This window comes from Pseudochaenichthys georgianus, chromosome 4, assembly GCF_902827115.2.
Source record: "Pseudochaenichthys georgianus chromosome 4, fPseGeo1.2, whole genome shotgun sequence".
Taxonomy (NCBI): Eukaryota; Metazoa; Chordata; class Actinopteri; order Perciformes; family Channichthyidae; genus Pseudochaenichthys; species Pseudochaenichthys georgianus.
The window spans coordinates 9,980,537-9,993,413 of NC_047506.1; the positions used below are offsets into that span (position 1 = coordinate 9,980,537).

The window sequence follows — 12,877 nt, forward strand, 5'->3', positions numbered from 1 at the left end:
TTATAAATCTCAGCTTACCTTCATGTCCTACCTCTTTGTTTGGGTTTCCAGAATCTGGCCTGGCTCCTCTCCCACGCTTCTTTTCCTCATGTCTTTGTACTTCTCTGTATGTTTAGAGATCTTTTACAGCCATCTCTGTTGACCTGCCAGGCCGCCCTGAACCCCAAAACATCACCTGACCTCACTTAAGAGCAGACTAGAGGGCAAAGGTCGTAAAGAGGAAGGGTACTTACTCTCAGAAACACGTACTTGCAGGTTGATGCCTCGATGAGGCACGTCTCTGATTGGTTGGACAGATGGATGAATGGATGGAAAAGGTACGGTATGTGTTTGACTTTGAAAACACATCCTCTTACAGGAAATATCTCGACAATGAGAAAGTGGGATAGGAGACATGAAAGAATAAAATTAAAGGAGGAAAATAAGCTAAAGTATGTAAATGTGTAAACATAGGAGAGAAGAAATGAAGTAAGACACTTCTGGAAAAGTAGAAGTGAGAAAGAGGTGAACTATAAATAAATACAAAGAGAAGATGAGGAGTGTTTAAACATATGAACAGTGTTTTATTCACTAGAATCCCAAGTGACAGGTTTCACATGGAAATGTATTCTCTCTTTCCTCTAGCTACTGACACATCCAGCGCTCCCTAATCAGAGAGAGAGAGAGAGAGAGAGAGAGAGAGAGAGAGAGAGAGAGAGAGAGAGAGAGAGAGAGAGAGAGAGAGAGAGAGAGAGAGAGAGAGAGAGAGAGAGAGAGAGAGAGAGAGAGAGAGAGAGAGATAGATAGATGGCACGTTGTCCACTCTTGTCTTTTGTGAGTCAAATTCTGTTTTATGACTCATACTAATTATGCCCGGAATCTGAAGTCATCCAGCATGAGCCTTTTAACGTAGGACCAAAACATCCTCTGCTGCCAGTGTGGGTGTGTCCCTGTAGAGCGGAGAGGATAGAAATATCTTGTGCACAAATATACGATAATATTGTAACACTGATCTATTTTTTTTCCTTTTCTTTTCCTCTAAGTACACACTAGGTTTGTACTTAAAGCAAATGACTTATCTCTGTGAGACCTGGACACTGTAACATTTTAGAGACCCCTTTACAACCTTTGATTTCACTCCAAGAGAACAAGAGTTACGTTTTCTTTAACCACAACCCCTTTAACATTAAAACAAGTGTATGAGACTAAATTCCATCGCTCTTCTTCAAAGCTTCAATAAGAACATCCTCCCCTGCTGTGTCCTCCAGCAATTAGTGTGATCTGGAAGACCATCTGCCATAAAGCCATGAAGTAAAAGACCCCTGAGGACCAATTGAATGTGTACTCCCTCAGAATAAAGGGGTTGGCAGTGCTGGCTGAGCAAAGGGCAGAGCTGTCGGTGTGTGTTCGCGTCAGAGAGGAGAGCAGCGAGTCTGTCAGAACGCTTCACAGCCTCCAGTCCCTCCAACTTTAGTGCCATTTTGGGAATAAACACTGCCAGTAAAGTCACAGAGCAATACAAAAAGTTGGGTAATGAGAGGAGAAAAGAAAGCTCAGGACAAGAATATCCAAAGTGGGAAAGAGCCAAAGGGATGGCATGACGATTAGTTTTTCCCTCTTCACCTCCAGCCATCTTCTTTTTTCCCATTTACCTTTTCAAAGCTTTTCTCCCTCTGATTGCTCCATCCATCCTCCTCCCAGGAAGAGAGCCAGCCGAATGAAACCAGACCAGCGCCCTTTAAAATCACTTTATTTCAGAGCATCCGTATATCACAGTCTTCCAATGCAATGCCAGAGTATTGTACATCATTACCAATATTTACAGCTAAAATAAATTACATTCAAAATAATAAAATGACAATGTATTATACAGTTCATTAATCCAGACACAAAGACACCTATGTTTGTTTCACAGCTCGACTTTGAACTTGCATCCATTAAATCACTCCTGCTTAAAAATAATGGAACAATACAATGAGTCAAACTCAGTGGCGACGGGAACACCGGCATCCATACAAACAGCCCAGAGAAGAACTTTCAAAATAAGGGGAACAGACAGAAGCAGTATTAAAACTGAAGAGAACCATGTGCAGCAGAGTGAGAAAACGGTTTGGTGTCACCAGCAGGAAAGTAGGACAGCCGTGACCAAACCGGACCAGAGGAGGAAGGTGAGATGTTGAGAGAGTGGAGGGCCGAGGAGACATTCATAACCCGGGTGTTTTAGTTTGACTGTAGACGATAATAAACTATTCATGGAACAGAATAATTAGAAATATGATGTTCTTTCTAGGCCCCTTTCAAGTCATCTGCACTGATAATGACAAATACCTTATAGGTGAAATCACTATCCTGTCAGAAACTCTTTTTGATGATTAAAAGAAACCAACTATGCGGATGAACCTCAGATGTTCCCTCTCCTCGTGTTGAATGTGCTCACAAAATGTTCCCCATAAATGCTCTCATCCTCCGGCACAGAGAAGAGCACGTGGACAGACATCTGAGGTTCAGATTCAGACCAGCTAAAGTAAGAAAACAGTTGGCATGGACTTCCTGTCTTTACAGTATCTATCTATATTGTGTAGCAATGCAAGACCAGGAGTTTCCCTGTTACCAAGGCTACGACAGGGCCCTACATGTGATATGTTTCATGGCATGGAGCCCTCCTTCACTTTGACTAGAGGGGTAATTTACTCCCAAACTGCACTAAAATATCCCCACAAGTCGCCTGTGTCCCCTTGCTGTGGATTAGTTTCAAACCAAGCCTTAGTACTGATCTCACAACAGATGTATGTGGAAATACCAATGATAAGATCCGTATTAAGGGTAAGTTGAGGTCAGATCCTTGGGGGTACACAGGCTGACACTGAGGAGGGTGATTGGCGCCCCCTTGCTGGCGTGGAGGACTGTGTGCAAAAGAGAGAGATGAAAGATGAAGAGGACGAGGAGGATTCTCCCCCATCCTTCTCTTCAGACACTAGCGATATCGCAGGATCACTGGGACTGAAAGAGAGAAAAGAAAAGGACATGAAATGATAACTTCTGCACATCAAGTCAATTTGATCTGCATGTTGATCTAATACTCACTGATGATTATGAGCAGGAGAGCAACGACTACCAAGGCAACGATCAGCTTCATCTGTGGAAGAAACAACACAATGTGGATGAAGAGACGCAGTCAAGGTGTCACTCGCTTGAACACACACACATAAAACAGACAGCCCACCTTCATGTCTCGCCACCACATCCTCCTGTGCAGGTGTTTGGCTCGGCTACTGAAGGCCGACGCGTTGTCCGATAGGCTCTCTGGGACATTTCATGACCGCAGCACAGGCGAGGACACGCGAGGAGAATCATTGGAGAAAAGAAACAAAGGAAAAACATTAGTTAATCACCATGTGAACAAGAACCAGGCTATTGTTTTGGCATTAATGCGGGTCAAGGTGACCGTCTTGAACTAAATGTTATGTAAGAAGTTGCTATGCTGGTGAGATCATTCCTATTAATAGTTGTTCTTTTGTACTTTAACTCAATTGGCATGAAATGGTGAACAACAACTTGCCGAATTTAAACACAACGGAGCAAAAACACATTTCGTCAATCTTCCTCCCTTCTGTCGTGATATTCCACTCCCAAGCGCCCGCCCACACAGGCTCTCTGTTTCTTGGATCCCGTTGTTAACTGGAGGTTTACGCACATGAACAGGAAAGTTACAGCTCCATAGCGTGCAGTGAAGTGCTGGTCCAAGCCCCCGACCCCCTTTAAAGTCTCTGTGCCCGCCATGTGGAAGCTGTTCCCACATGCATGTGCCAGTTAACGGCCGGCCGCTACCACAAAGAGAGGCACTCGAGACGAGGCTACTGAGAAGAGGCTTGTTAATCTGCAGGCATTTGACAACCTGCACATGGAGCTGAGACCTGTCCATCACAGGATTTAATATTGCTCACACACACTGCAGACACACACATTCAGACACACACAGACCGAGAAATACACCAAACTCACATGTACACAAAGCCTCATTCACACAAATGTGTTCCAGATGTGCATCATTGTGTTGGCTTGCTCGTGGATATGACAGGGAGAAGCAGTTATATAACATCTGTGAGGATGAGATGATGAGGCTGAAGAGACAGGAGCACTGCAGCCTCTTCTTCTGGTCCATGCGGAGCAGACGGAGTAGACCTGTGCGTGTCCTGTTGAGAGCTTGGCATGTGTGTGAAGTTGAGTAACGGAGCGAGCTAAACACATTGCACACACCTGCTTGATATACACAGGGTCAAAAGAGAGGGGGGCGCACACACGGTAAAACACTAAACCTGGCCATGTCATTAAAACCTTAAATGAGCAGTGAGCGTGTTTACAGTACACCTGCAGGAGAGATTCTGGATAAAGTTAATGCTTTTCAAATTCAAATATGTGACATATTTCTATAGAGCTGAAAAGACGAGTTGCTTTATTGATTAGTCGATAAGAAGAACATCAGCTGCTTTTAGTTAAATACTCAAGTTTCAGCTTCTCAGGTGTCAGGATATCATTATGTTTCTCTGATATATTTTAGTAAACTAAATTACCTTTGAGTTCAGGACTGTTGCTCAGACAAATGTAATACCTTTGAAGATGTCAGTGAAAGTCTACCGCTTTTTTTTTAATCAGATAAATGTAACTACTTTATTAAGTGATTTGTACAGGCACACAAATACCCTGTAAATGAAGCAAATTCAATCACTCGTTGCTCTTTGGGCACATCCACCAAATAATTATTGAGCCCATGATTTGTCTATTCTTGCTTAAATGTACTTACTTTACACGCTACAGATGAGAAGTTTGTCTCATTTGCAGGTTTGAGATCCCACCAGAGATGGATATACCTAAACTTTATTTGCTTGATTTAAAAAGATACAATTAAGATAATTGGGCCTCTTCAAACTAAATGTTTTTCAGTTAAACGGAAGCACATTGCAGATTTCCCCTTTAACAAATACCAAATGGCAAAATAAGCGTGCATACAGTGAAGATAACAATCCTCAGAGCCATGTGTAAACCATGTGTGAGCTACCGGGGGGGAACTAACCATTAAAACAAATGAGACTGATAAAACATTCCCTGCAGAGTTCGTCTCAACTTCATTTCACTTAAATAAACACACATTCTGAACATGTGGACACATCGGAGAACACGTGCTGTCTCAGAGTGACTCACCTGACTTGTCCTGCAGGTCCTCGAGCCGCTCGCCCCTCTCTATCACCTTGGAGATGTTCTCCTGCATCACATCGATCACCTCGTCAACCTGCGACTGCACCCTGGGGACACACGGTGGCGTAAGACACTGATAAATAATAGAGAGGAATCATAAATGACGAGGAGTAGGATTTGTTAATGATTGATATCTTCTTTTGTGGTAACCCACCACATCACCCGTGTTCCCGACTGTCAAAGAATAATTCTTCCTTACTCCTAAGATATTTAACCTTTTCTGTGTGTTGACGTTATCTCCCGTAAGGAATGTGATAATGCAGTCATGTGATGTTATTCTCAGTTTTACTATGGGTCATAGAGGGTTTTATGACTGAGAACGCTGGCTTTCTAAGCCCCACAGACAGGTGGTTGAGTATTTCCAGATATCGGGGATATCTCCAGTGTTCCCAGTGTTTACGCACCATCCCCCAATATGTGGATTAACTCTCTGTAAACTAGTTCAAAGGTCTATCGAGAGATAGGCGGGGCAGATTTGTCATGGCAACCCACCAGGGCAGTCAGAATCTCTGGCTGTATGACTTGTGATGTGAATGTCTCCGGCCGATACTTGTAAATAAACATCAGTGTTTGACATCAAAGCTCCAACTCTCCTCGTGTCTCTCTGAGTCCTGACTCTCCATTGCTGCAGAAGTTTCCCGGCGTACACCAACTATATCCTCTATATCCAGCTTTGACAAGTTGGCAGGCAATATAAAAGCCTTTCAAATGTTTTTGTTTTGCCTCACGCTGACCTGCCTGCACCTGTTTTAGTATCTGAGCGAATCCTTTATTCATGATTCCTCATCTGGGCTAGTCATGGTTGAATGACTAGCCCACATTTCCCCTCAGTCGCTATTATTTCAAAGCAATACATCTTGGAGGACTTCAGAATCAGTGGGAGGGGCCACATTGTCAAAGAAGACAAAGGACATTGTATTTTAAACAACTGATCACATTTTCCAGCACCATAACACTGATCGTCTCAGACAAGGAGCTGCAGGAATTGATGAGTCTTGGACTTCGACTTGATTGCCGGTCGAAGACGGTAATATTAAATATAAAAAACCATTGCCAGAAAGAGATCTGGAGGACAACTGGACTGCCTCAAACACACATGAAACTACTGCGGGGACCTGACCTGACCTCGGGGTCCAGACAGACGCAGAGGTGAAGAGCCTGGGTAATGTGTAAACAACATTCCTGCAGTCTGTAATGATGGCATCTAGTTTCAGGTACTCACAAGAAAATGACCAACTGTCGAGGAGAAACAGAGCGTGGAGAAATGCTCCGGGTGCCAGGGAATCTTAACAATGACCGTGTTTGTTCTCTGGCCATCTCTGTGGAGGTTAATGTGGAAACAGACAGCAGGGGGACTGGGGAGTCTTGGGAACGTTACACAATAACATGGCGGCCTCTCTTACTCAATCCACTATAAACCGCAGCTCCTGTTAAACATAACGGGCCACAGTTGCATAACACCAACACCAAAACTCAAGATCGTCGGCCGTACTACTCTGACCTCAGGCCTTCGGTTCTTGTGAGCAATGTGTTAATACTTACTGCTTGAACTTGTCATTCTGAGGTCCAAATCTGGGTGCCGTGGGTCCTCTCCTGAAAAACAAGTTTCAGTGAAGCCAAGGGTTACCAATTTATAATTCTTCTACTAAAACAACCTATTTTACTGTTTATTTTGTATACTCTGTGTTAGTATTACTGCTGTCATCATCGAGGTCAATTGCATTTTGTATATATATATATCATTGATTTATTTATAATAATCTCAGTGACTGAGTGGAATATAAAACTCACAGAAAGAAGTCCTCCTCCTCATCAGAGTCCTCTTCAAGTAGGTTCCTCTGTAAAGTGGAAAAGGTCAGATAAGAGTAAGTTCTGGATACTGAATGATTGTGATTTGAATGATCTTAGATTTGGTTCAGGAACAAGATCCAGTCCCAGCAGCTCAAAGGCCTCACCAGAGTACATTCTTGGCACTAACAAATGATGGTGCTGATACAGAGAAATGAAATTGACCTCCAGGGGCAACATAGCTGATAGATAGCTTTTTCTGGTCTGTCGTCGGAGAGCAGATATTCCCAGACAGTATGCTATTCTAGTGCACTTACATTATGATGACTTGTGCAAAAAGAAACGACTGTTGTTGCTCTGTTATTCTGCTTGCCAGACTCCGTAAAAACTCTTCCTCTTAAAACATGTCTACATCTAGTTCTGGCAAGGAAAGTCCGTCGGTTTGAATCCAAGCAAAATGAATCGGAACATATTCCAATAAAATATAGAAAGAGGTTTCTGCTATCTGAGAAGTTTTAAGAAAAACTCTACCAGGATCACAACCATGTCTTTACCACTGATGGCTTCAATAGATGCAGGAAGCGCCCTGTGCAAAGGGCTATTCAGAGAGAATTAGTTAAGCCAGCTGCATTCAATTCTCACAGGAGGAGAATTGGACTAGCAGAAAGTAAGGGTCTGTTTCTCATTGGATGGCACACAGGAGGTTCATTGCTACAGGAACAAATAGAGGCATACATGCTTCCTTACATTGTAGTGTTCCATGAGTTTAGAAGCAATAATTCATTACATTTGAATAACAGTATCCAGAAGTAGTTGAAGGTAAATGTCAAATGTTTCTGTCATGGTCATCACCTTATAATGGCATCCTGCGACTACAAAAAGAAAAATCCATGGCTGTCCAGTAATGCTGACAGCTGCAAGAAATATAGATATCTTACTTTCTTGTAAATACAGTGTCATCTGCAAAACAGCTGACCATATGATTATAAAAAAAACGTTATAAGTGAAGGCACTAACTCTCTCCTTCTGTTCAACATCTTTTTTTTCTTTTTTTCCACTGTCTAGGATGAAGAGACATGAGGAGGCAGGACTGGAAGTTATTAGCCTGGATAATGAAAACCTCCCCGTAAGCCCTGCTTTTGATCCCAGTTCGCACAATAGCAAAAAGGAGTGGACTTATAAACAGAGGACTGAGTGAAGTACACAATCAGTGGGAGGACAGGAAGGTGGAATTGGGTGGGGAAGCTCATTTCGATGAGAACCAGATATTTGGCTCGAAGAGTTGTTCACTTTACCTCCTTCAAGAGGTCCAATGTCTTGTGTGCATTCCCTGTAGTTTTTCGACTACTTCTAACAGCAGAATCTGCATCTTAAATCAACACCTGTCTTTTACTTTATTGGACATTTCTAAAAAGGTCTATCAATTTCTAAACCTTGTACTCTAACTTTTTTACCATTTTGTGTTATGATCGCTTCCTCCTGGCGAAAGGCCACGACCCAAACACAGCCACTTCTTCCATCTATATCTTACCCTCTCGCTGCGAATCGATCCGGTGACCTCGTCATCGTTGAGGTGTCGTTTAAACTTGGGGGGCATGTTGTCTTCAGGCTGCTCCTCCTGGTCTGGCTCCCTCTGTAGGATCGGAAGAGAAGAAGGTCAATACATGCACAGTCGTTGACGTTGCAAAGCATCAAGTGTACGAACAGAGTTAGTAGCCTCTATCTAAACATGCTCGGTAATGAATCCATCATTGAAACTGGTCATGGTTGAGCAATCTGAGGAAACTTCTAGTACCAAAACGTTGTGGTAAACAGTCTGACATCATTAGGAGTCACAGAGCAGATTACATTCTTTTTATTTTTAGGAAAAAGAAGGTGGTTCATTCATTATGCCAGCTGTCTTTGAAATGATATTCCTCTCCTCTCATACGCATTTTGAGTAAGCAAAGAAATACAAATATTAAGATGACCTGTTAAGATGTATTCATTGGTTATATTTCTGGTGGGAGTCGGTTTAAAGTCTCGGAAATGTGGTCATTGCAATGTGCACCTTTGGGTGAAAGGGTTTTGGAAAACATGCTGTTCTTCCAATGAAACCGCCTGGAGTCAGGGTTTGCGTGTTTCTCGTTCCTAACACCGTATGTAACACTGCAGCTAAACACAACAGGGCCTCATTAAAGTGCTTTGGCAACACTGAACTAAACAACATGTGCAGACCCTTCTGTCATGACCGGTGGAGGGAAATCACAGCAGTCTTACACATACACACCAACTCTCTCAACACAACAACAGAAGTTGTACCATTGAATCCAGTTCAGTATGACACTGTGGCTTTCACAGCAGCGTCCTTTCTGGCACTGCAATTTGGAAAAAGGCCTCAGAAGCCAGGAGGAGAGGAACTTTCCAGTAAAGAGAGGTGAAGAGAAGCAGGAGACACGGCACGCTCTGAAGCAGTGACAGCGTGAAGAGACACAGAAAGAGAAAGAAGAGAAGCCAACTCTAACATGTTAGGGTTGCAGAAGGAAGCCATTGTCAAGAGAGGAGGTTTAAAGTGCAATCCACAAAAAACTGAATTAAATGATGTCAAAGCTGTGGTTTATAAATTATAAAAATTAATAAATTAATAAAAAAATAAAAAATAATAAATAAAATAGACAACTGACAGTGTTATGTCAAGATTGGACCAAACTGATTGGAATAAAACTGAGAAAATGACCTGATGATGACCACGGGATGAAGATGATAGATTATCGTTGATCAAATCAATTTATCATGGATTGCAATTTCTCTCCTTTCAGAAGAAAAGCGTTAAATTAAGTGAAGCTATTCTTAGCTATTTATACTACTAATGTATTCCTGTTAAAGTCTAATCAAGACTCCTTAAAAAGGATCTATTACTGAAAATGAAACCGACATCTCAGAGTCCTATGTTCCCGTGCTCAATATCCTCTTAATATGACAAATTAAGGAGACCTTTCAAATATACTATGTTCTCATTTCCTGGGTCATTATGTTAAAAATCACCCACCTACAGTTATTACCAACTGATGTCATACTACTTAATACACCCTTACATTTGCGGGCAAGTCGGTTTACTTGACTTTTGACATTTCACAACGACTGTACAGTTTTCCCCTTCAAACTGCATTTGAGCTCTAAGGAAGCTCCAACCAATCTCCACCAAAGTACATTCATGTCAAAAGACCAGAGGTGGAAGAAGTACTCATATGTTGTACTTGAGTAAAAGAAGAAAAAAAACCCAAGTAAAAGTCCTGCATTGCAAATGTTAAATAAGTAAAAGTACAAAAGTATTAGCAAAATATACATAAAGTACTGAAAAGTACTCATTATAAAGATTTGCTAATTTTCTTATAATAAATATTATATGTTTTGATTATAATAAATGATGCATTCATTCATGTGTTTATCAAAGCTGGTAAAGGTGCAACTAGTTTTAATCACTTTGTATGCTGCAGGGTAGTTTATGAATGTTCCTCAAGGTGTGACTAAAGTCTTATTGAAGTGTTGATTAAATCACATCATTAATCCAAATCCGTAAAGTAACTAAAGGAGGAGTAAAAGTACACTTTAAACCTCTGAATTATAGTAAAGTAGAAGTACAAAGTAACATTACATGAAAATACTCCAGTACAAGGTCTTCACAATTGTACTTAAGTAGTGTACTTGCGTAAATGTACTTAGCTATGTAACACCACTGCTGGGAACATAAGACCCTGGGAACATGATGAGATAATCCCAATTAACGTTAGATAACAACCTCTTTCTGAGACGTTAGCTGGTGAAACGTTTGTTAGCATACATGTAAATACGTTAGAATATCGTTGTGTACCACACTCAAACAATTTAAATGCTACACCACAATAATTCAAATGAAAGGGGGACATTGTTAATGCCAACACAGCTTGATATTAGCTAATCTAGCAAGAGAAGCCGCTTGGTTCATTGACAAATGTAGCTACCGAGCTAAGCTACTAAGGATGCTAACGGGGCTAGCTACCTGCTGTTTACCACAAGATCCGAAGCCCGATGCTGAAAAACACAAACACGAGAAGACTCAGGTGTTAATCCAGGGTATTCAGGGTTTAGGTTGGCTCCTTCAAGGTGTTGATACTTTCATTTAAAATGCTGTCCGTGACGATGAGACAGGATAATCATTAAGGATGCTAGCGGTCTGCTGTCTCTGCTCCGTCAGAATCAGCTGACAAGGAAGCACCAACAGCTGGAAGAGGAGAGGGACGATGCAGATGTTTGACAGCCCGGAGAAATGTTGATATTTTGGTTTTTTCTACACAGCAAATACATTTTTAAAGGTTTTTATTAGGGTTCTTCAATTATTACACATATTACATAATGCAATAGTTGTATGAGTGGGCTGCTCATATCTTTTAGGCAACATTGTATAACTTTATCCCAGTTTCCCCCATCATGTTGGCTTTGTTTTCATTCATTCTTTATGACAGAATGTTCCTTTAGCACTGTTGCATTAAAGCATGTATGTATCAGTATGCATCTTTGTAGGCCTACTTCTGCTCTAATGCATGCCAGAAGGAATTATTATTCTTTGTTAACAATGAAAATAAAACAAGTGAAGACTCAGCAAATAAAATTAATAAATGCACAAAATAAATATAAAAATAATACGTGTTTTAGATTTATTTTACTTTAATAACAAGATGTTATTGATAATTTCACTACTGCCTGTTTTCGGGTGTTTGTCCGCCTCACCTGTAGGTGGCCGCTGTGCGCGTGACATGTATCAGGCCTGCCAACAATTCACCAGAAGAAGAAGAAGAAGATACACTTTCCCCGGAAAGGAGTTCTGGCTTAGTTGGTAAGGTATATCTTTATCACACTTGATTTATAGGTTTATTATAACGTTTTCCAATGTTATGTATTTAAGCATACTGAGTGTCTGTCACTGCAGGTAGTTAAAAGCAGGCTCGGTTTGTTGCATGTCTTCACATAGAGATGCAGAGCAGAGCCGATCAGTCCCATCCTCTGTTCGGAGGAGCGCTGTCAGCCGTCCTGCCTCACAGCGCCAAAGACACAAGCGAGCTGAGGGAGATCCCAGACAACCAGGAGGTGTTTGTGCATGAACACACCGACCAGAGCCTGATCGTGGAGCTGGTGGAGTATCAGAGTCAAGTGGAAAACGAAGACGCTGCAAGGTATCACTTTGAAGACATCGCAGGGAGTAACAAAGCTTTAGAGCCAGATGCTTTTGAGGTGACCAGTGTTGTGCCCCTTTCCAAATCTGAGCTGTCCCTGTCGGACTGCAGCTCTGCCTGGATGCTGACTGGCACTCAGTGTGTGTCCAAATTCAACGAAGAAGCGAGGAATTCAGTGACCCTTCACCTGGGTCTCTTCCGTCTGCCACAGTTCTCCACAGATGTCCTGATAACCTTCAATGACCCGCAGAGAATCAGCCCTGATAGCAGCAGTGCAGCTTCAGCAGAGACACACAGACAGCCATGGACGGTGCAGGACTTCCAGCGCCTGTTGCAAACTCTGACTCTGCACAACCCAGGGCTGTTTGGATAGAACTTCTGCTACTTCATCAAACCCCATGAGTTAAATATGTAGTCTCAAGCTCATTTAAACCCCTGGGTTTAGCTGGGGCCCCACAGGAATCAGGCCTGCAGCATACTTTGGGTTCCAACCTGAAAGATTGGGAAGCAATTCCTTCTAGCTGTGGTCCGGTTGCTGCATGGCACAAATCCTGTTTTCCCCTTGGTGGTGACTTTGTTGTTACATATGACAAAATGAATTGAAAACCAAACATCTCATGATATGCAGATCAGAAGTCATAATAAATGTTTTTGATAGAAAAACCTTG

The 12,877-nt window shown here is 42.0% G+C and overlaps 2 protein-coding genes across 4 annotated transcripts; one reads left to right on the forward strand and one right to left on the reverse strand.

Annotated features, from left to right (window-relative positions):
- Nucleotides 1–1,718: 1,718 nt before the first annotated feature.
- On the reverse strand, nt 1,719–11,266 carry vamp4 (vesicle-associated membrane protein 4). Of its 2 annotated transcripts, XM_034080664.2 has the most exons (9): nt 11,039–11,266; nt 9,322–9,465; nt 8,552–8,653; nt 7,024–7,070; nt 6,775–6,825; nt 5,179–5,279; nt 3,203–3,282; nt 3,064–3,115; nt 1,719–2,979 (listed from the first exon to the last, which is right to left on the reverse strand). In XM_034080664.2, the coding sequence occupies exons 2-9, from the start codon at nt 9,322–9,324 to the stop codon at nt 2,954–2,956; spliced, it is 462 nt and encodes a 153-aa protein (XP_033936555.1). In that variant the 5' UTR covers nt 9,325–9,465; nt 11,039–11,266; the 3' UTR covers nt 1,719–2,953. The 2 variants fall into 2 exon arrangements, with proteins under 2 accessions (XP_033936555.1, XP_033936556.1); XM_034080665.2 differs by lacking the exon at nt 9,322–9,465.
- Nucleotides 8,104–12,862, forward strand: rangrf (RAN guanine nucleotide release factor). 2 transcript variants are annotated; one of them, XM_034080661.1, is made up of 3 exons: nt 8,104–8,146; nt 11,773–11,872; nt 12,008–12,862. In XM_034080661.1, the coding sequence occupies exon 3, from the start codon at nt 12,010–12,012 to the stop codon at nt 12,580–12,582; it is 573 nt and encodes a 190-aa protein (XP_033936552.1). In that variant the 5' UTR covers nt 8,104–8,146; nt 11,773–11,872; nt 12,008–12,009; the 3' UTR covers nt 12,583–12,862. The 2 variants fall into 2 exon arrangements, with proteins under 2 accessions (XP_033936552.1, XP_033936554.1); XM_034080663.2 differs by lacking the exon at nt 8,104–8,146 and having other exon boundaries at nt 11,799–11,872; nt 11,966–12,862.
- Nucleotides 12,863–12,877: the final 15 nt, after the last annotated feature.